General features: G+C 44.8%; 4 non-coding genes and 1 gene segment (V, D, J or C); 1 reads left to right on the top strand and 4 right to left on the bottom strand.

Annotated features, from left to right (window-relative positions):
• Window positions 1–2280: 2280 nt before the first annotated feature.
• Window positions 2281–2352, bottom strand: trnae-uuc (transfer RNA glutamic acid (anticodon UUC)). The gene has a single exon. It is a non-coding gene; the product is annotated as a tRNA-Glu (tRNA).
• A 1586-nt stretch (window positions 2353–3938) lies between these two features.
• Window positions 3939–4020, bottom strand: trnal-aag (transfer RNA leucine (anticodon AAG)). The gene has a single exon. It is a non-coding gene; the product is annotated as a tRNA-Leu (tRNA).
• Window positions 4021–12541: 8521 nt separating this feature from the next.
• trnai-uau (transfer RNA isoleucine (anticodon UAU)) lies at window positions 12542–12636 on the top strand. The gene is made up of 2 exons: window positions 12542–12579; window positions 12601–12636. It is a non-coding gene; the product is annotated as a tRNA-Ile (tRNA).
• Window positions 12637–16596: 3960 nt separating this feature from the next.
• On the bottom strand, window positions 16597–16668 carry trnae-uuc (transfer RNA glutamic acid (anticodon UUC)). The gene has a single exon. It is a non-coding gene; the product is annotated as a tRNA-Glu (tRNA).
• Window positions 16669–20813: 4145 nt separating this feature from the next.
• Window positions 20814–21276, bottom strand: LOC144482737 (T cell receptor alpha variable 38-1-like). The segment is given in 2 exon segments: window positions 20814–21130; window positions 21231–21276. Coding segments are annotated over 2 exon segments (363 nt in total).
• Between the last annotated feature and the right edge of the window lie 1935 nt (window positions 21277–23211).

The following is a 23211-nucleotide window of genomic DNA, read 5'->3' as shown; positions in this document are numbered from 1 at the left end:
CAGTAGTGGGATAGCACCTGTGAATAGAAACAGCAGTGCCGCCTGACCAATACAGCGAGACGCATCCTTTTCTCCACACCTTCAATCGCAGCCAACAAACTACTTTGCCATTCCCAGACAAACCCGATGCCTCTCTGCCTGCCTCCACACTCACTCCCTCTGCTGCCCCTTTCATTCACTCTCAAATCCAATGCCATCACCACATCAATCTACGCAATTAAACCAAAACATGTACACACACTTTTGACCAACCAACTCTCCACCAGCCCTGCACGCTCACAAGCACCATTCTCCAATTCCCACTTTCCTCACTCACTGCCCATTCTCTGCCTCCTCAATATCCACCTCACATTTACCGCTCCCTGCTGCTCACGGCAGAAACTACACTTTTAAAATCTTCAACTTGCACGATCATTTCAGCCACGGCCACAAGAGAGCGCGAACCTATTCACCTCTTCCTCACATCTCATATCGCGCACATACTTTCCAGCACATTCACCAAGCATTCAAGCTGCCTCTCGGCTCTCATATCTCCTTCTCCTTTATTCATTCCCTCCTGACAATTTCTCCACTGTCAATGTCGAAAGTCTAGACGCTTATGACTTAATCTCATGCCGTAAATGAGAGAGTGGGTGAGAAAGAAAGGGAGAGAGAGAGAAAGACAGCAAAATGTTCATTGTAATTTCAATTTCAGCGTTGATCGCTAACCCACTTTGGCAATTCACCGACCTTCATTGTTCAATGTCCCCTCTACCGAGTCTATCCCAAGGAGGAGGAAACATGCCAAGCGGAGGACGAGGCCTCCACGGCTGACGAGGGAAGTCAAGGACAAGATAAAAGCAAAAGAAAAAGAATACAAAGTGGCGAGGATTAGTGGGAAGCTGGAGGATTGGGATTTTTTAAAATGCGAGCAGAGGACAACTATAAAAGCAATAAGGGGGGAAAGATGAAATATGAGTGCAAGGTAGGCAGTAATATAAAAGAAGACAGGAAGAGTTTTTTTCAATATATAAAAGATAAGAGAGAGGCAAAAATAGACATTGGATCACGACAAAATGAGGCGGGAGAAGTAACAATAGGAAACAAAGAAATGGCAGATGGACAGAATCGTAACATTGCATCAGTCCTCACGGTGGGAGACACCAGGGGGATGCCAGAGCTCCAGGAGAATCAAGGGGAACAGGTGACTGCAGTGGCCATCACAAGGGGGAGGTTCTGGGGAAACTGAAAGATCTAAAGGTGGATAAATCACCTGGACTGGATGGACTACACGCCAGGATTCTAAAAACGATAACTGAGGAAATTGTGGAGGCATTGGCAGTGATCTTTCAGGAATCACAGAGGACTGGAAAGTAGCGAATGTAACACCGCTGTTTAAGAAGGGAGGGAGGCAGGAAATGTGAAATTAGAGGCCAGTGAGCCTGACTTCGGTCATTGGCAAGATTATAGAGTCAATTATGAAAGATGAGGTTGCAGAATACTTGGAAGTGCATGATAAAATAGGACTGAGTCAACATGGCTTGGTCAAGGGGTGGTCATGTCTGACAAATCTCTTAGCATTCTTTGAGGAGATGACAAGGAAGTTAGATAAAGGAGAACCAGTGGACGTGATGTATTTCGATTCCCAGAAGGCCTTTGGCAATGTGCCGCATAGGAGACTGTTCAATCTGTTAAGAGAACATGGTGTTAAGCTTAATATCCTGGCATGGATAGAGCATTGGCTGATTGGCAGGAGGCAGAGTGTGGGGATAAAGGGGTCCTTTTCAGGATGGCAGCCGGTGACTAGCGGTGTGCTTCAGGGTCGGTGCTGGGACCACAACTTTTCACAATATACATTAATGTTTCGGAAGAAGGAACTGAAGGCACTGTTGCTAAGTTTGCAGATGATACAAAGATATGCAGAGGGACAGGTAGTATTGAGGAAGCAGGGGGGCTGCAGAAGGACCTGAATAGGTTAGGAGAGTGGGCAAATAAGTGGCAGATGGAGTACAATGTGGAAAAGTGTGAGGTTATGCACTTTGGAAGGAGAAATGGAGGCACAGACTATTTTCTAACTGGGGAAAATCAGAAACACAAAGGGGCTTGGGAGTGCTCGTACTGAAGATTAACATGCAGATTCAGTCGGCAGTTAGGAAGGCAAATGCAATGCTTAGCATTCATGTCGAGAGGGCGAGAATACAATAGCAGGGATGTATTTCTGAGGCTGCATCAGGCTCTTGTCAAACCCCATTTGGATGATTGCGTGCAATCATGTGCTGGTCGGCAGCTATAAAATCTACATTCCCTGACCGGGAATCGAACCCGGGCCGCGGCGGTGAAAGCGCCAAATCCTAACCACTAGACCACCAGGGAAGATACAAGCAAACATTTTAATCTGACCAATACATTGCTGCGTTTTTTCAATACTCGAGAAAGGTTTGGGGGAAAAAAAACCTCATGTTTTGATGGAACACGAATGACTCCTTCAGCCAACAGCAAATTACTGCAGATTCCGGAACTTAAAAGAAAAACTTAAAATGCTGGAAAATCTCAACAGGCATGACGGAATCTCTGGAGAGAGAATAGACCCAACATTTCAAGTCTGTATGGTCAGTCATCAAAGCTGAAGACAGTAAAAGAGGACGAGATTGATACTTTAAGTGTGGGAGATGCGGGGGTGGGGCGTGGGGGGTGGGGGGGTGGGGGGGTGGGGGGGGGGGGTGTGAGAGTGGGAGCCGTGGGTAAGAGTTGACAAAGTTGTGATAGAAAAACAAAACAAACGGAATGTAAATTGTGGCGGCAAAAGCAAAATACTGCGGATGCTGGAATCTGACACAAAAACAGACAATGCTGGAACATCTCAGTAGGTCTGGTAGCATCTATGGAGAGAGAAAAGAGCCAAAGTTTCGAATCTGGATGACGCTTCGCCAGAGGTCTGTGGATCCTCAGTAAATGAGGATATTGAAGTTTCAGATAGAGATATTTTTGGAACCTAAGGGAATGAAGGGCCATCATGATAGGGTTAGAAATTGGTGTTGAGTCCTGGGATTCGTCATAATCTCCTTAAATTGTGGAGGAGACTCCATGGGACATGTGAGCCTATCCCACTCCATTAATTCTGGTCCCTGCAGCACCATATCTGACAGCGATCACTTCCGCTAAAAGCGTTGGTGAGTGTTCTGAGGCATTGAATTCGGGGCAATAGCATTTGTGGGGGAAAGTGGCCAAATGCCACAAATTTCAGGTGTTCAGTTGATTTGCTTTAAACGTCATGAATACTTTTTCTCGAACATGTTATTACGAAACTTTAATACAGTGGGAAGTATCATTATTCATTTTGACAGGAGGAACACGCAGAGGCAATGTAATATCAATTGCTGTGGGCAAACGATGGGCCTCTGGAGCCAGTCTTGTTGTTCTCCAGTAAACCGGATCTGCTTGCCCGGAGGCCATCTCCGTGTTTATACAGTACGGTGATTATCACAGGAGCCAGGTTAATTCTGTAAATATCTGGTCAGAATGATGGGAAGCATACATGACAGGATTTGAACTTCAGTTATAAAATTCAAGTCCATCACCTTAATTCCTGGGCCGGGAATAAAGTCTCACTGTTTGTAATCATGTTGTTTATATCATGATGTGGAGATGCCGGCTTTGGACTGGGTGGGTACAGCAAGAATTCTCACAACACCAGGTTAAAGTCAAACAGGCTTATTTGGAACTACGAGCTTTCGGAGCGCTGCTCCTTCATCAGGTTGTTTAACTCGGCAGTCAGAAATTCAGCTTGTGTGTACTCTCGAAAGGAGTCACTTGCACACACGCTGCGTTACCCCAGCAACTTTTTAAAGTTGGTAATGTCTCTGCTCGTTGTTCATGACGAAAACGACACCAGACGCACTCATGGGATTTGATCTGAGCTGTTGGACTGCAGCTGCAAGGACCAAAACTCAAATCCATTTTGGCAGCGGTGGGATTCGAACCCACGCCCCCATAGAGACTGGAGCCTTAATCCAGCGCCTTAGACCGCTCGGCCACACTACCACATTTTAAGGCATCGCAATCATGCTATTTAATGATAATGTTACTGAAATTCATTACAAGCAATGGAGGTGGGAAAGGCCATCAGGAAGATTGAGCCTGCTCCTTCCCTGAATCAGGTAAGCCTGAACTGCGCAACAAACAGAAATCATCTCACGTCAGAAACACAATGAGCTGCAGTGAAGGGCCGGCATCATTTAAACTGACCTTCAGCTCGTCTCTTCCCAATTTCCTGCCAGAAATGACAAGAGAACCTCCTGGTGAATTTGCTCAGGGTCTGCACTTCAGGGCACGAGGCGAGATTACATTCCATATCCTCATCCAGGAAATAACTCACAGTTTTCACAGTTTGGATGAGAGCAATAAATCTTCAATTCCAGACCAGTAATCTAAACAGCAGGGAAAGAGTCAAACTCTAACCACCAGGCCAGCAGCTTACAGCGTGTTTTAGAATTTAATTTATCCACGCTGCTTTTGTTACTTTAATTTTCACGCCACTTCCGCCACAAACAGCTTTCTCCTGCAAAATGGCGCCTTCTGTTTCAACACCAGTGATGTGTTCAGCCAATGACAACATATAACAAACACTCCAGTGCAATTATCACTTTCGCTTCCGACGGTTCGAAACCGGACAGAAATATTTCCAAATGCTTTTCAATGCAGAGGAAAACGTTTCATAATTCAGTGTCAATATAAACGGTAAAATCTGGCTCACGACCAGACAGATTTTACCTTGCAACAACATCGCAATCGTTAGTACAAAGAACAAAGAACAATACAGCACAGGAACAGGCCCTTCGGCCCTCCAAGCCTGCGCCGCTCATGTGCCCAACTAGACCATTCGTTTGTGTCCCTCTGGTCCCAGTCTGTTCATGTTTGCACCCTATCACTGTCCTCCTCTTTCTGTGTTTGTTCTTGAACTGTGGCACATGTGAAATTTCCAGCTCTGATATAAACTTGCAAACCTCACTCGGCTGATTCTAATAGACCTGCTTTCGATCAGAGAGTAAATCAGATCATTATGAATGGTTTGCTGAGAGCAAATAGTCCTCTTTTCCAAATCGGGAATTGAAACCAGACATCACAAGGAGAGTGCTGAACACAAGCCACTGGACTACCACGGAAACCGGTGAACTGTCTTTTTCAAACTGACTTCACACATGTCCCTTTGCTCATTATTTTCCTCTCAGATCTTTTTTCACTTGTGACACGTTTCCTCTTCAAAATGTCATGTTTGGATGGAACATTATTGCCTCCTTCAGCCAATGACAACACGGATTCAGTTCTCTGGGTCATGGGATTGACAGTGAGGTGAAATGGTCCCACAAAATGCTAAAGTTTAGAAGGATGAAGAGGGGATCAGATAGAGATATATAAAATTCTAAATGGATTGATAAAGAAAAGGTAGACCAAAAGCTTCTTCTTATGGGGCAATCAAGAACAAGAGGTCACGTGTATAGTTTGAGAGCCCGTTGATTTAAAACTGAGATGGGGAAGAACTACTTCTCGCAAAGGGCGGTGAATTGGTGGAACTCGCTGCCCCATAGCACGGTGGAGCCTGAATCATTGAATGATTTCAAGAAGGGATAGAAATGTTTCTGATATAGAAAAACGCATCAAAGGGGTATAGAGAACAGGTGGGGAGGTAGATTTCAGATCAAAGAGAGATCAACAATGATCTGATTGAATGGCGGAACAGGACCAAAGGGCTGAATTTGCCTGCATCGGCTCCCAATTCCTAAGTTCCTATGTTTCTTTGCGTAACGATCAATTTTCAAGCCCACCAACCTCATCACTGTGGTTCTGTTGAAATATATGCACAGTACATCCTCTGGTTCCCCTTCACCCACATTGCATGTGAGTCGTGCAAGTAACGTTGTAATCGTCTCATCCTGTGGTGTAATCATTCTGTGATTCTCTGTTTCCCTCATTCATTTTCTCCAGGCTTCCACCCTACCAGATGTTGTTATGTTTCCTCCCTGCTGGATTTCATTTGTTTTGAACTCCCAACATCTCTAAACATTCCCAATGTTAATGAAAGGTCATGGAGGTGAATATTTATCTTTGTTTCCCTATGCACAGACGCTGTCTGACTTCCTGAGTTTTTCCAACGTTGCCACATTTCAGTGCAGATGTCTGATCCGCTTTTAGATGGCAATAGAATATATATTTAGTTGATGCACTTTTGTACCGATAGCTTGTTGGTCGAGGGGTGTTCTCACTTTGGGTGTTAAAATCCCCAAGCTTGCAGGAGGTCCCGGGTTCAAATCCTGAACAAGCCCTTGTTTTGTAATGGGTAAGACGTGGATTTTGTTAGTTTCATTCCCGTGACATGGCGGAATTGGCTCACATGGGATATGATTTGAGAACCTGAGCACACACTGCAATGCTGCTGTGAGCACGACACACTCACAGAGAATCCAGGCATTTTCAAAAGGTGACAATCCTTGCGGACATTCACTTAACCAGATTGAAACGTCTGAAAATGGGGTGACAGTTTGACTTCGGACATACTGTGACGCTGTTTCCCCCACCTGTTTTGAGTATTTAGATCAAAAATGTTCAGGTGAAAGATGTAGGAGGAGTTTGCAATGTTTGGAAGGAGGTGAAGCTAAGAAGTGGAAGATGTAAATGAAGTTTTTGATGATAGAGAGGAATGCCTTCTAACGTCAAGCATTCTGTCGGTTGATTAATTGTAAACATTGTAATCAGAACAAGCTGAGACACCAGATGGCAAAGCCATATTTGCCTCCACGCATTTTAGAATATTAAGTGCCAGTTCTGATATGTGTCCCTCGCGGTCAGTTGGTGGAGTATGAGACTCTTAATCTCAGGGTCGTGGGTTCGAGCCCCACGCTGTGTTTGCTGCTTTCGTTGGTGAAGTCTTGGCAGTGTCACCGTTCAAACGGAGTCTTTCTCTATCCCGCTTTGCTTTGTTAGTCACAAGTAAGGCTAACTTTGCAATTTATGATGAAATTCACCGACCCGCCACACTCCAGCGCCCACTCGGGTCAGTGCACCTAACCAGCACATCTTTCCGACTGTGGGAGAAAACCCATGCAGCCACGGGAAGAACGTGCATACTTCACACAGATAGTAACCCAAACAGGAATCTAACTCGGGTCCCTGTGAGGCAGCAGTGCAAACCACCGTCCCACCGTGCCGCCCCACTAATCTCACCGTCACTGCTTTCTGAATTAAAGCTATCTCTGCTTCCCGGGCAGTCGAAGAGTTTAGTCCTTAATTCAGAGAGCAAATTTCTTCTCATTTTGCGCAAGATGTAAAGCAAGATCTGGAAGATTGTGTCAGTGGGAACAATAATCATCCTCATTGTCATTCAATCACTCCAGCCTTACATCCTATCACAAGATCATAAATAGGGTTCTCGCCCTCTATTCTCCCTCACTCTCTATTTGCTCGTAAACTATTAAACCTCTAACTTCTTCCAGTTTGGATAAAACGTCAGCGACCCGAACCATTCATTCTGTTTCCCTCACCACAGACGCTGTTTGACCTGCTGTTTCCAATATTTTCTGTTTTGAGGTGGGGTTTGCAGTACCTTTAGTGTCTTTTTTTCTCGTTCAATGTGGAGTAGTTTTCTTTGACTGAACTTGACCTGTTTGCATCGTCAAAGGGCTGAGGTTTTAAATAATAAGATACAAGGATCTGTCACCCTGTTTGACATGAAATGAAACATAAAGAGGATTAATCATTTCAAAAGATGTTACGAATTCAGTATATATTTTGTTGGGGATCCACCTACTTGTACCATTCACTCACTCATCTGTCCCAATTTAAACAAGAGGTGGGACGGCGAGAGTCCAAACTGCGAAGCGTTACGCCATGGAAATGATAGCACTCTGACCTATGACACTCGGCCTTTCTCCCAAAACACACACACACACACACTTGCTCAATAATTGCCAATCTCCAGTCGAATTGTTGTTGTTGTGTGATACCAACTGCTCATTTCTTTCAACAGATGATTTAAAGAGCAGCGAAAGATGAAAAGAAACATTGCTGATGCAGGCATCTTTCGCCAGAGACTCAGCAATGTACAAGTTGCAGTTGTTGCAGCGAATGACTCTCTTGGCGTCATTGCATCAGCCCCAGAGAACGATTGCTCAAGAATACAAAGCGCTGAGAGTCGGGGAAGCGACAGTGGGCTTTGTGTCCACCTAGAGGTGTAATTCACTCTGTTACCTGTCCCAATTTAAACAAAAGTTAGGAGGCGAGAGGCCAGAGTGTGAACCGTCACCCATTGAATCAACAGCACTCTGATGGAAGACTTTTATCCCAAAACACACACACACACACACACCAACGCCCTCTTTCTCTCTCTCACACACACACATAGACAAAGACACACAGGCACACAGACACACACACACGCACGTACACACTTGCTCAATAATTGCCAGACTCCAGTCGAATTGTTATTGTGTGACACCAACTGCTTCTTTTTTTCAACAGAGGAGTGAAAGAGCAGCGAAAAGATGAAAAACACTGATGTTGCAGGCACCTGGCACCAGAAGCTCAGCAATGTGCATTGTAATAGCAGTGGAACGTGCTGACAAATTGTCCTCTCGATTCGTACTTCGTGAGAAATTTAAACAAAATGCCCTTCAGCAAATCAACCATCAGCATTTGCAAATTAAAGCCGAGTTTTGAACTCGGATGGCTGGATTCAGGGTCCAGAGTGCTCACCATTACACCACGGACCGCAACACACGGCTACAGGCTGAAAATGGTCGTTCAATACCTCTGCCAATTTGAACAGCAGAGTGAAATATCAGCCCCAATGCACAATCCCATCAAAAACCCACAGCAATTCATATTTACTTTACCCTTGCGGGTTCCTCCTGAAAAAAATGAGTAAGCTATCTTCAATAAGCTATCTTCAACTGCATTAAATTTCACTGTAGCTCACCACGTTCGAGGAATGTTGGCATCGAAGTGTTATAAACCTGAGTGTGGTAAAAATTCTGAACAACATCAGCTTGTCACAGCTCTGCTTTGGTCACACTGGAAGCTAGTGTGAAAATATGAACAATTCCATATCTTAACAGACTGGAAGGAGTGGGTGACTGTGTTTAATTGGCACTATGCACATTCCTGTAATCCGTGACTGCGAGAATCAGGAAAATTACATCCTGCTGGTCTCGTGGCTAGTGTTCGGTGCTTTCGGGGTCACAGGCTGGCTTCGATGCACTAAGACTTAATGTTTTTGATAAACAAACTGGAATACTTCCTGGTCCAAAGCCGCTCTGCCAGAAACGGTGGAGTGAGGTTTGTAGTTTTGCTTCCGAGTTGGAAATGTCACATGGACAAAAGGTCAAAAAGAAACACAGATAGTGAAGGACAGAGATAGGATGGAAAGCGCTGACGATGGAGATGGTGACACTAGGTAAAATCTGGTTGATAATGGGTCAGAATTAACCGTTTGCATTGGCACAAATGTCACTCATTTCTGGATAAAAATATCGGGCTAAATGATAAGAAAACTTCTCGCTGAATGAAGCACAAAACTATTTGACTTCGACTGATTGCAAGCAGTTTTCATTCAGAAAGAAGTAACTGTGGGATTAACAAAGCGGGATGGAGAAAGTCTCAGTTTGAGCGGTGAAATTGCCGGAGGAATGGAGAGCTGGAGTTCACCCATAAAAGCAGCAAAGTATAAAATATTGGGAACCACCCAATGTTGCCCTTGTCCATCATTCCTTGTGTCAGTTAACCCATCGTGTTATGCTCTCTATCACAGACCTCCCCTTTTAATCTCTTTACTGAGTGATTCCCATTTTAAATGCCACAAGACCTCAACCGTTCAATCAATGTTACGTGAAAAGCAAGAATAAATCTGAATCATTTGAAATTAACCCATTTCGGAATGTTTTTGCTCGGTCTTGACCCGGGGACCTGTGCGCATGTGAGGCAAACATGGTAACGACTGCACTACAGAAACTTTGCGATGGATGACTTGAAGCAGACCCGGTTTACTTGTGGAGCAACTAAACTCGTTCCACAAGCCCGTCAGTTGCTCACTTTACATTCTCTCTGCCGGTTTCTCTAATCAAAATGAATGATGACACATTCTGCTGCATTCAATTTTAATAATCACATGTTTGATCAAAGTTCGTAACGTTTCAAGTAATTTAAGTGAAAATCTGACATTGGGAGAATTTGATCACACGCCTCCACAAATGTCGCTATCCTAAATTTAGTGCCTTAAACTTCCTATCAACGACACCAACAGAAGTCATTGCTGTCGGAACTAGTATTGGCAGTGAACAGAATCATTGGAGTTGGATTAGATCACATGTCCCATTGAGTCTCCTCCGCCATTACAATCAACCCGAGTTCAACAACGGCCTCATTTCAGAATCAATTCAATTAAACTTGATTCCACCCAGACAGGGAGAGAATAGGAGGAACAAAAACAGAAGAGGGAAATGGATAGTTAGACTGAGAGAGGGAAGGACTGAGGCAGATCTATCGACAGAAAGATCACTGTCATGTCGCGTCTCTTCCTGTTTCTGTCGCTGCCCCACATCCAGCTCCCTCTGGCTATCCAGCTCCCAGGGTCAATTAGCTGCTTGATAAAGACACAGACAGTTGGTGAACCCGAGCTTTAACTGGAAAGCAGGGAAAGCGAATGTATGCCACACGGCATTAAGAGGAGATGGAGTTTAGAGATGACTGTACAAAGAGACACAGATATCTCATCTTCCTGATCCAGTTACTGATTACATTACAGTTACTGATTGCAGGAATGTACACAGTGCGAATTATCCACTGTCACTCTCTCCTTCCAGCCTTGAGCACGGAGTTCAGTTTTGAAGTGTTTGTATCTTGCTACAGTAATTCAGGGTTTTGTTGAGGCCACATTTGGAATAGTGTGCGCAGTTTGGATCCCCGCATTTTAGACAGAATAAAAGCAAAATCTGATGATGCTGGAATCTGAATCAAAAACTGAAAATGCTGGAAAATCTCAACAGCTTTCACGAGAAAGAATAGGTACCATTGAAAAGCTGAGGCATTATTTTTTCCTGATCCAGGAATCTAAAACACGGGAGCACAATCTCAGGATAAGGCGCTGATGATTTAGGAGTGCGATGAGGAGAATTGGCTTCACTCAAAGCCTCGTGAATCTTCGGAATTCTCGAGCCAGAGGGTTCTGATGCTCCATCCTTGAACATATTTCACTCTGGGTTAGACAGATTTATGATCTATCCAAGAATGAATGGAAGCAGGGATATGGAATTGGAACAAATGCTCAGCCAAAAGTCCATGTTTCGATTGTAATTTTTAAGTTTAATGGAATAATGGAAGCATGTATATAATGTTGTATGTAATATGTGTAAAGTCAATCGTCATTGAATAATGTTGGTAACACCAGATAACAGTACAGCCGGTCACAATTGAGAACTATTTTTATTGACGCCCACAAACTCATTGCCAACACGCAACTGTTTGCCTGTGAATGCTGATGGTGAGAAAATAGCAACATTCCGCTTCTGGGTGGTATCGAACCACCAACCTCTACGGTTAACAGTCGAACGCGCTGACCAATTGCGCCACAGAGACTGCAGCAGCAGCTGTTACATGTATTCTAAACTAGTGTGTCAATGACCACAATTCTATTTCTGCAAAACCTGTTCCAGAACTGCAGCATGACCGCACTGTTTACAATTCTATACAAGTCTCTTTAGTTCCGTTGATCCCGCAGCACTGCAGTAGTGTGTTGGTTATTCCCTTTCTCCTATGAACGTGCAGGTAAAATGAATCCATGTCTCTTATCACAGGGAGGAATTCAACAGGAGGGAATGGAACTGAAAACCAGACCCCCAGCGAACCAATGCTTTCCACTCAATCATCAATAACACCATTCTCAGCTGCACCTCCTTCCAAATATTTTGATCCATTTCCCTCACGATTTGTTCCAAGAGTTAATATTGCCCTTGGTTTCTCCTAATTTTGATATAAGATTCACGTCAATATACAACACAAATGGAATTGCAAACCTGAGGGCGAACCATGGGAAACAAGTCACTGCGTAACACAAATCCCATGGTGCTCATTTCCCGATTCACAACACTCAGTTTTTCAACCAAATGGAGGAATTTATCACTGAAAAGTTTTGGAAAGTTCGTGTGAATTTTGTTTGCGAATCACTCGTGTGTTGTGTAAATGCTTCTCGAAGGTTTAGTGAGCCGGACATGATATATCTGCGTTTTGCTGAGCTTGTGTTCGGTTTATGGGGAGGTTTGAACGGAAATAGACCTTGTGTCCCAGGGATGGGCAGTAACCCGCTGATTGAAGCTGCAATTGCCGCTTTCTGCTGGCGATTGGAGACTGCGGGATAAAATCCTGCTGCTTCTCCCTGTCTCACTCACTGTGGAGCCGGGAAAAAAAATCAGCGATGGATTTGTTTCCCTGTCTGAAATGTGGCCTCGAATAACTGTTATTCACGGAGGTAACGCTGCGGTAACCTTTAATAATCTGACACAAACGATTCAAACGCACTGCTCCAGTGGCGCAATCGGTTAGCGCGCGGTACTTATACAGCAGTGCAGGCAGCGGGCTATGCCGAGGTTGTGAGTTCGAGCCTCACCTGGAGCAGTTGTTTTAGGTGAGACGATCGTCCAGTGGTGTGATCCCTCGACCAGCTAATATTCTTGGGACGGCCAGGACAGCTGGTGGAGTTTGAATACAATAAATAAGATTGGAATAAAAATCCACTGATGGCCATCAAACAACATCCATTGTTGCTAAAAATCATGATTCACTCATGTCCGTCGTGGAAGGAAATCTGCAGTTGTTCGATGGTCTGGCCGACACATGACTCCAGAGCCACAGCAAAGTGGTTGCCCCTCAACTGGGGATGGGCAATAAATGCTGATCAGCGGTGCTTCTGTTCAACGAACGAAAGGAAGATCCGGAATGTGCAGGTTTGAGAGAAGCTTTCTGAACCGTCAGAGCTGGAAACGGGAGTCAGTGAAAAGTATTGCGTTTGTGTGTGCACAGATGGATGGGGAAATGTAACATGCAGTGTAAAATACTCTGTTGAGTTAATTTTCAACAATAAATTCTCACTCTGAGTTTAAACCAACGTACAGGTGCATCTGCATTCGCGCCTTTCTGCTGTCAGCGGGTGATTGGAGACTGCGGGTTAAAATCCTGCTGCTTGTCCCTGTCTCCAATGTGGAGCCGGAGAAGAGAGAATCATTGTTGGGTTTGTTTCCCCATCTGAAACGTGGCTTCGCCTTTAATAATCACAAACAAATCAAAAGCAATCAGCCGGACTGTGCAGGTTTGAGGGAAGCTTTCTGACCATTCAGAGTTGGAAAGGAGAGTCTGCGAAAAATGTTCTGTCGGGTTTGAATACGGAACTGTGAAGGGGAAGGGGAAGTGTAACACAGTATAAAATACAGTATTCAGTTAATATTCAGCAATAAACGTGAATTATTGCTCATTTCCTCACTCTGAGGTTAAAAGTATACTTCCGCCCGCTTTCCAACAGGGAATCTTTGGTTCGGTGAATGTGTAATCAGGACATGACAGAAACGATGCGTTCCCTCCACCCTGGGAGCCTTGGATGAAACTGTACCAGAGGTCATCATTGCAGATATCGGAGCAGCTTTCTCGAAGTTCAACCCACTGAAAGCGACTGGCCCGGATGGGGTACCCGGATGTGAACGCAGATCCTGCGTGGATCAGCTGGCGGGGGTATTCGCAGACATCTTCAACCTCTCTTTACTTCTGCTTCAAGAAGACAACCATCATCCCACTACCAAAGAAAATCCAAGCAGCGTGCCTGAATGAATACTGTCTGGTGGCTCTGACATCCATCATTATGAAGTGCTTCGAAGGCTAGTCATAGCACGAATCAATTCCAGCCTCCAGGGCTGCCTGGGTCCACTACAGTTCGTCTACCGCCGCAACAGGTCCACAGCAGACACCATCTCCCTGGCCCTGCACTCAACCCTGGCACACCGAGATAACAAAAACGCCTATGTCAGACTCCTATTTATTGACTACAGCTCAGCCTTATTCCGACGAAACGCATCTCCAAACTCCATGGCCTGGACCTCGGCTCCTCCCTCTGCGACTGGATCCTGAACTTCCTAACCCACAGGACACTATCAGTAAGGATAGACAACAGCACCTCCTCCACGGTCATCCTCAACACTGGTGCCCCACAAGGTTGTGTTCTCAGCCCCCTCCTACAGTCCTGATATATCCATGACTGTGTGGCCAAATTCCCCTCCAATTCGATTTTCAAGTTTGCTGGCGACACCACCGTAGTGGGTCTGATCTCAGATAATGAGGAGACAGAGTACAAGAATGAGATAGAGAAGCTGGTGAAATTGGCCCGGCGACAATAATTTCTCCCTCAATGTCAACAAAACGAATGAGATTGTCCTCGACCTCAGGAAGCGTAGAGGAGAAATTGCCCCTGTCTACATCAACGGAGACGAAGTAGAAAGGGTCGAGAGCTTCAAGTTTTTAGGTCTCCAGATCACCAACAACCTGTCCTGGTCGCCCCATGCTGACACTATAGTTAAGAATGCCAACCAACGCCTCTACTTTCTCAGAAGACTAAGGAAATTTGTCATGTCAGCTACGACTCTCACCTACGTTTGCAGATGCACCATAGAAAGCATTCTTTCTGGTTGTATCACATTTTGGTATGGCTCCTCCTCTGCCCTGGACCGCAAGGAACTACAAAGGGTCGTGAACGTCGCTCAGATCATCACGCAAACTTGCCTCCCATCCATTGGCTCTTCCCGCTGCCTCGGCAAAGCAGCCAGTATAATTAAGAACCAACGCAAGGTTCTAAATTGCAATCAGACTGCACGGTTTGATATCCTAGGCCGGTCACATTGGTCATGAGCAGAGTTTCTATAGTGTGAGGCTTATCATATAGGATAGACTGTCCGATTCGAAACAGGGTCGAACATGATCGAAATTTACTGCTTGAAAGTTCCCAGATTGTATTTCGTTGTTGAATATGAACTGAATATGGATCCAACAAAATATTTTTTTTCCAATTATTGGAAAGAAAATGCGCTCAGTAAAATCGCCACAGTCATATTTCTGCTTTCACTCTCTCACTCACGGTCCAGTTGATGTCGGTCAGATGGATGAGCCATGGTAAATGTGTGAGGATAAGTGGGTTAGAATGGCGACAAGTGTCTCGGTCAGGCACTCTGGACCTACATTCTCTGGGTCAGGTGCCAGCCATTTATGACTGAGGTAAGGAGACATTTCTTCTCCCAAACGCTTGTGTATCTTTAGAATTCTGCAGCTGCCCAGAGGTACGTGGATCATCAGTCGCTGAGGATATTGAAGGTTGAGTTGGAGTGATTTTGGAATCTAAGGGAATGAAGACCTATTGGGATAAGCTGGGAAATTGAGGTTGAGGTTACGGATCTGCCTTGTTTCTGTCGTGGAGGAGGCTCAATGGGACATGTAGTCCAGTTTTCTTTCATTGATTCTGTTCACTGTCAATATCAGTTCCGGTACCAATGGATTCTCCTGACAGCATTCAAGTCTCAGGTCCTGAATTCAAGGCAGTCGCGTTAGTTAAAGCGCGTGATCGAAGCCCATCACTGCAAAACGTTCAATTAATTAACTTCATGGAGTAAATTTGATTTGATTTATTATTGTCACATGCATTAGCGGAAAGTATTTTTCTTGCGCGCTACACAGCCAAAGCATATCATTCATCGAGAAGGAAACGAGAGAGTGCAGAACGTACTGTTACAGTCATAGGTTGGGTGTAGAGAAAGATCAATTTAATGCAAGGTAGGTCGTGCATGTTATCACACGAATTCTACGCAGTAGATTGTATCGTTAAACATGTTAACAGGAGGTACCAGCAGACACAATGCAAATATAAATTGCTGTCGGTAATTGACGTGTTTGTGGAGCCACCTTTCCTTACATCATTGCATCGCAGCGTTTCTGTAGTGTGGTACTTATCACGGTCGCCGTACACATGCAAATTTCCTGGTTCAATCCTGAGCAGAAACTTATTAAACAGGAATAGAAAATGGTGGAAAATCTCAGCAGGATTGACAACCTCTGTGAGGAAACAAACGTTTCAAATCTGGATGACCCTTCATCAGATTTCCTGATTCGACACATTGGCTCTGTTCTCTCTTCACAGATGCTGCCAGACCTGCTGAGATTTTCAAGTACTTTTTTTTGTGTTTCAGGTTCCAGCATAAGCAGTATTTCACCTTTACAGAAACATTTCCAAATGTTTTCAATTTCAGAGTAATTCAGCTTTCAGAAATAATCACGCATTTGCCACGAAACATTAACTGACCTGCCGAGTATTTCCAACATTTTCTGATGGTAACGCCATGAATCAACCTGTGAAAAGAACAAAACGGATGTTCTGTGATATAAAGCAAGGGAGGATGTAAACATAAATTGCCGGGATTGTGCAAATGGGTTTATTTTGTTTCTCCAGGGAGCTCAAACTGGCACAATGATCACTCCTGTTATCGATCAGGAAGTAATTTCAGCCCCTCCTAAATCATGTGCTGGTCGGCAGCTATAAAATCAGCATTCCCTGACCGGGAATCGAACCCGGGCCGCGGTGGTGAAAGCGCCAAATCCTAACCACTAGACCACCAGGGAAGATGGGAGCAAATGCTTTCATCTGACTGGTACATTGTAGCGTTTTTCAAATACTCAAGAAAGGATTGTCGGATAAAAAAAACCCTCATGTTTAGATAGAACACCAATGATTCCTTCAGCCAACAGCAAATTACTGCAGATACTGGAACTTAAAAGAAAAACTTAAAATGCTGTAAAATCTCAACAGGCATGACGACATCTCTGGAGAGAGAATAGAGCCAACATTTCAAATCTGTATGGTCAGTCATCAAAGATGAAGACAGTAAAGGAGGACGAGATTTACACTTTAAGTGTGGGAGATACGGGGGGTGAGGGTGGGAGCCGTGCGTAAGAGTTGACAAAGTTGTGATAGACAAAATAAATTATTGATTATGTTTATCAGCGTAAGACCGCCCTCTAGTGGTACCTAACTGGAACTCCCATGTGTGGGCTTATTGTCTGGGATCCGCTCTATCTCTGCAGCAGTGTGGGCTCCGTGGCACAGTGATACACGGCGGTGTCAGAGAGAAGCATCCCGGCAACATTAAAAAGAACAGTTTTATTTCCTTTGCGCAAAACAGCAAGAACATCTGTCCGGTAGATCTTGAAACGTATCTCCCGTGCCATATATCTTCAATAATATTTATTTTAAATATTAATGTACACAATAATCCCGAACTGCAACTCCAGACAATATCTCCCATGGGGAATGGGTCACAAAATTCTTATACAGTGCCTGGTGACAAATAGGCGAATGCACCACCCGAGCACATGTTGCAAACTTCCATTCCAATTTAGGAATAAAAGTTTGCAACAGGGAATGAACAATGTTATTCCATATTGGCACTTCATCAACCGGATGCCAGTTCCAGCCATCCAGTGACTCACCTTCCCCGAGACTCACAGAGGCCAGCGCCTGCCGTAAGTGCAAGTCCCCACCAGATGGTGATATTGTATTAGTTTAATCGCAAGATAGTGAAACTGCAATTTGAACTCACAGCTGAGTTTGGTTTTCTTGATATCAGCTGGCCTGGAAGAGGGCAGCCCCAACATCATCACCACCATTTGAAAAGCAATTAGGGAATACAATAAATTCTGGACTCAGCAACGAATCCCGCACTCGGTCAAATTAATTTTAAAATGGTTTGTTTTGGAGATAGTTTTGGTGTCTCGTCCCCCAGTGACCTCGAGTGGTGCGGAATTGCTATCAGTTTTAGACTGTTTGAGCTGACCAAATTTGGAGAGCTCCCTGATCACAAATACCATTCCAATAAATCTCCTTCCGGCCTGTCAAGGCCAGATGTGTGCAGAGTAATATAGCATAGTGTTAAAGATATTTTAAAAATACATAACCTATTTGAATAAAACAGAAAAAATCCGTATCATTCATTCCTGGAATTATACGGTTTTTCCGTTATCATCGCTGGGTCAGTATAGAATGTGCAGAGGTTAATTCCAAACTAAAAGGATGTTTCCTTTGTGACAGGGACAAAAACTTGGGAGATAATGTTAATAAACTCCTCAAGGTCCCCTCAGAAATGATGAGATTATGCCTTTTTGTCACCATGATGTTATTTGGTCTGTGATATCCCCTTCCCCAGAAATCAGTGGTGGCAAGTTCATTGAAAACAATTAGGACGGGGTGAGGTCGATTATTGAATACCCAGGGAGTCAGAGTGCACAGGGGAGACATGGAAATACAGATGTCACAATTCAATCCGCCAGGATCTTATCAAATGTCGGGCAGTCTCGAGGTGGCACAGTTGCCTACTCCAGCTCCGAATTTGTATGTTCACATGGCCACAAGTGGACTTATTGCATTAGTTGATTACAAGTCGCCTTTATACAGAAGTTAAACGTCATAAATGCGCTCATGATATTTTAATGTGCTTTTTGTCTCCTTTAGAACAAAGAACAAAGAACAAGAACAAAGAACAATACAGCACAGGAACAGGCCCTTCGGCCCTCCAAGCCCGCGCCGCTCCCCGGTCCAGGATTGAATCCTGAATCCAGGATCCCCGCCCAATTTTCCAGCCTATCTACATACCAATATCCTATCCACCGAGCTGTCCCTCACAGCTACGATGCTTTGTTCATCACAACCTATTAACTCACCCCCACCCCCCCATTCCAGACCATGTGATCTCCAGGGAGAGACGAAAACCCAGAGTGAAAACCCCAGGGCCAATATGGGGAAAAAAAATCTGGGAAATTCCTCTCCGACCCCCTGAGGCGATCGAAACGAGTCCAGGAGATCACACTGGCCCTGATCGGAAAATGCTTCCCAACCCTAGTCATTTCCACTTCCACGAACACCATATGAATTCCCTGCCCCCGAGACAGGTTCCCAACTATCCGCAGTCTCACTCTGTACTGGCACCAGCAAGATGATCATAGAATGAAGCCTTGAAACGAGAAACCAGGAACAATTAGCCCGCGCCGCTCCCTGGTCCAAACTAGACCACCCTTTTCTATCCCTCCATTCCCACTCCGTTCATATAGCTGTCTAGATAAGTCTTAAACGTTCCCAGTGTGTCCGCCTCCACCACCTTGCCCGGCAACACATTCCAGGCCCCCACGACCCTCTGTGTAAAATATGTCATTCTGATATCTGTGTTAAACCTCCCCCCCTTCACCTTGAACCTATGACCCCTCGTGAACGTCACCACCGACCCGGGGAAAAGCTTCCCACCGTTCACCCTATCTATGCCTTTCATAATTTTATACACCTCTATTAAGTCTCCCCTCATCCTCCGTCTTTCCAAGGAGAACAACCCCAGTTTCCCCAATCTCTCCTCATAACCAAGCCCCTCCATACCAGGCAACATCCTGGTAAACCTCCTCTGTACTCTCTCCAAAGCCTCCACGTCCTTCTGGTAGTGTGGCGACCAGAACTGGACGCAGTATTCCAAATGCGGCCGAACCAACGTTCTATACATCTGCAACATCAGACCCCAACTCTTATACTCTATGCCCCGTCCTATAAAGGCAAGCATGCCATATGCCTTCTTCACCACCTTCTCCACCTGTGACGTCACCTTCAAAGATCTGTGGACTTGCACACCCAGGTCCCTCTGCGTCTCTACACCCTTTATGGTTCTTCCATTTATCGTGTAGCTCCTCCCTACATTATTCCCACCAAAATGCATCACTTCGCATTTATCAGGATTGAACTCCATCTGCCATTTCCTTGCCCAAATTTCCAGCCTATCTATATCCTTCTGTAGCCTCTGACAATGTTCCTCACTATCTGCAAGTCCTGCCAGTTTTGTGTCGTCCGCAAACTTACTGATCACCCCAGTTACTCCTTCTTCCAGATCATTTATATAAATCACAAACAGCAGAGGTCCCAATACAGAGCCCTGCGGAACACCACTAGTCACAGGCCTCCAGCCGGAAAAAGACCCTTCCACTACCACCCTCTGTCTTCTATGACCAAGCCAGTTCTCCACCCATCTAGCCACCTCCCCCTTTGTCCCATGAGATCCAACCTTTTTCACTAGCCTACCATGAGGGACTTTACTACCCGTTCCCCGCCTGCCCGCCTATGAAACAACCATTTATCATCTCCTCCCTCACTCTCCAGCAGCTTACAACTGGTCTGTTCAGAGCTATATTTAATCACTGTGGGTTACTGCATCAGAAACAGCGTATCTGCAACCAACATGTTCCACAAAGTAGTAACTGAGAATTGAGAATGAGCTGCCTGTGCTTCAGGGTGTCTCCTGAGGCTAATCTTGTTTCCCCTTTTCCTTTAACTATTGTTTTTCTGATGATCATTAACAAACCAACCCACACAGCAGAACGCTGTCTCCCACCAGGACATTGGCTGCAGCACAGATCGAGGTGTTTCCTTTCACTCACATCCAGCTCACACAGGACGTCGGATCATTGAGGGCGGGGATTATAACGGGTGGCTTCAGTTATAATTATGTGATGTTTCTCTGTTCCACTGCAGTTCTGCATTTCATTTTCTCAGTCTCTCCTGCTAACTGTTGGGTGACAGTTTGATCCGGGGTTAATTTGGTTTCCTCTCGGGTGTGTATCTGAGCGCCTGTGAGCGCCGCTGCACTGCAACAACCGCAGTCCTACTTAACGCTCAACAGAACAGAGCTCGCACCAACAATCCAAAGGCAGTTTTTGTGCAGGGGTGAGACTGCTTTCCATCACTGTGATAGCTCGAAAGCGCAGTAATACACGGCGACATCAGTCAGCTGCAGATCCGAAACAGTTAAACTGGTGAATTTAGTCGATGTATGAAGCTCGATAGAGAAACGGCTTTTGGCAAAATCTGCTTTATCTTCACTGTTGTATGTACTTCTCCACATAATAAACTCGGGATGGTTTCCTGGGAGTTGCCGGTACCAGTGTAATGCATAGTTTCTCTGTGTAGTTTCATAGTTACAGGTGAATATGAGCGCTGCTCCTTCTGCCTTAACATCTGAGGGCAGCGGCTGAGTGACAGAATCTCCATGAGTCAGATCTGGAATATAATAAATTAATCAGGAAAAGTATAGACCGGTGGCTGGTTGGAATTTGATTCCAATCAAGCTTGGGGAATGAAAGAACGCATCCACATTTACCTGCCAGAAATATTCCCCACACAACCCAGATGCTGAGCAGCCGCATTGTCTCTGTCCGCTCTGTGAAAGGGGAGGGGGTTGGATATTTAGCCAACCGTTCTAAACCCCGCCCTCAATAATCTGCTGCCGTGTCTCAGGCTGTACTCACCTCACTTCCTTGCTTTTCCATTGGTGCTGTGAGGCCGGCAGATAGCAAAGAGAATCACCCCGAGCTGCATTACAGTCACTATTCTTGCAGAGAAAATGCTTCCCGAATTATCCACCAGAGTTGGGGAAGGAACACCTTCACGTTAGTTGTACTAAAGAAAGTAAATAATTTTTGAATGAGTTTGTCACTTTGTTTTCATGGATTTTGCTCCACTATCAGCGTAGTGATAACCATGACTGCAGTGAAATTCCCCTCACGGGCTTTAATTATTATTAATACATGAAGTAATGTCAGCGTTACTGGGAAGTCTAGATTTCAACTCCATTCCTAATTACCCTTGAGAAGGAGAGGGGGTGTGCAGGTTCTTAAACTGCTGTGGTCTCTCGGGACTATTAATATGGTGAAAGAGGATGCGTAGCACATCTAGCTTTTCCAGTAATAGAAAGTTCCTCCCGGTGCTGCTGTTTCATCCCAAACTCCAAAGATGTGCAGGTTAGGTGGATTGGCCAAGCTCACTTGCCCCTTAGTGTCGCAAGATGTGTGTGTAGGTTAGGGGGATTAGCGGGCTGAATATGTGGGCTTCCGGGGATAGGGCCTGAGTGGGATTGTTGTCGGGGAGTCGGTGTAGGTTCAATGGGCCAAATTGCCTCCTTCTGCACTGTAGGGATCCAATGTTTCTATGATATTCAGGCAAGAAGATTTGAAAAAATGGAAAAGCATTGACTGTAGGAACCTGCAGCCGACATTGGAGCATGGTCATTGTCGCATCACACGTCACTATAGGTAAAACACTCCAGTTTATTCTACCGTTCTGCTCTCAATGTTGAAAATGTTTTAAAGGCGAATGTTTTATTGAGAATGTCAATATCGAGACTGAGCTGCCGACCAGTGCTGTTGCTGAGGAACTTTTGGTCATAGTTCCGTAGATGCCTATTCAAGTAGCTAATTTTGGTTGATTTGAACTGGGTTGCAATCATTAATGTCCATTTATGTTAGGTATGAAAGTAAGTATCTGGCATATATTCACTGAGAGCGAGTCAATATCCCAATGCTGAAACTCGAGTAAAGCTGAAACGCCCTCTGGTGGCATTGATTCGAATTATGTGCCTCAACGTTCCACTTCTCCCTGAGAGATTGCACAGGACTGTGTTGCGGTGTGGGAGATCCTGATACTTGGACAGCGTGCCTCGTGCAGTGGGGAAGAGAATTATATTTTACTCTGAGAGATTTGGTTTGAAGCGCAGATTGGACACAAGGATCGATATCCATTTTGCCTGATGGGGAAAGGAGTTTGGCAAAGTGATAATTTGTTCATTTTTTATTCAAGATTTATTTTAAAAATTCAGAGAACATTTTACAGAAACGTTTTTTTAAAGTTCACAGAAGGGAACATAACAATTGATTTTCATATTGAGAACAGAGCACGTGTGCTCTGAGCTGCCCAATATATCTACAGCTGTAACAGACACCAAAATCGGAAAACAGGAGCTCAACATAAAAAAAAGGAAATAATTGTGTATGTCGCGAAAAGATGAAAACAAAACATTGATGTTGCAAGCATCTGTCGCCAGAGGCTCAGCAATGTGCAATGTAAGAGAAGTCGAACTGGCTGACAAACTGTCCTCCAGATTCCCACTTCATGGGAAATTGAAATGAAAGGTCGTTTCACAAATCAATCCTCGGCAATGGGAAAGAAGAGCAAGAATCCAACTAAACTTAAACCTGGTTCGCTGGATCCAGAGTGCTCACAGTTAGACCAGAAAACTGACAACATAGCAGTCGGCTTCAAATGGTCGCTCAAAGCAATTGACCCACTTGTTGTTCCTCCCACAT

The sequence above is a fragment of the Mustelus asterias genome, unplaced genomic scaffold (assembly GCF_964213995.1).
Source record: "Mustelus asterias unplaced genomic scaffold, sMusAst1.hap1.1 HAP1_SCAFFOLD_42, whole genome shotgun sequence".
NCBI lineage: Eukaryota > Metazoa > Chordata > Chondrichthyes > Carcharhiniformes > Triakidae > Mustelus > Mustelus asterias.
The sequence above is the reverse complement of the archived record's forward strand: the minus strand, read 5'-3'. Positions and strand labels throughout refer to the sequence as shown.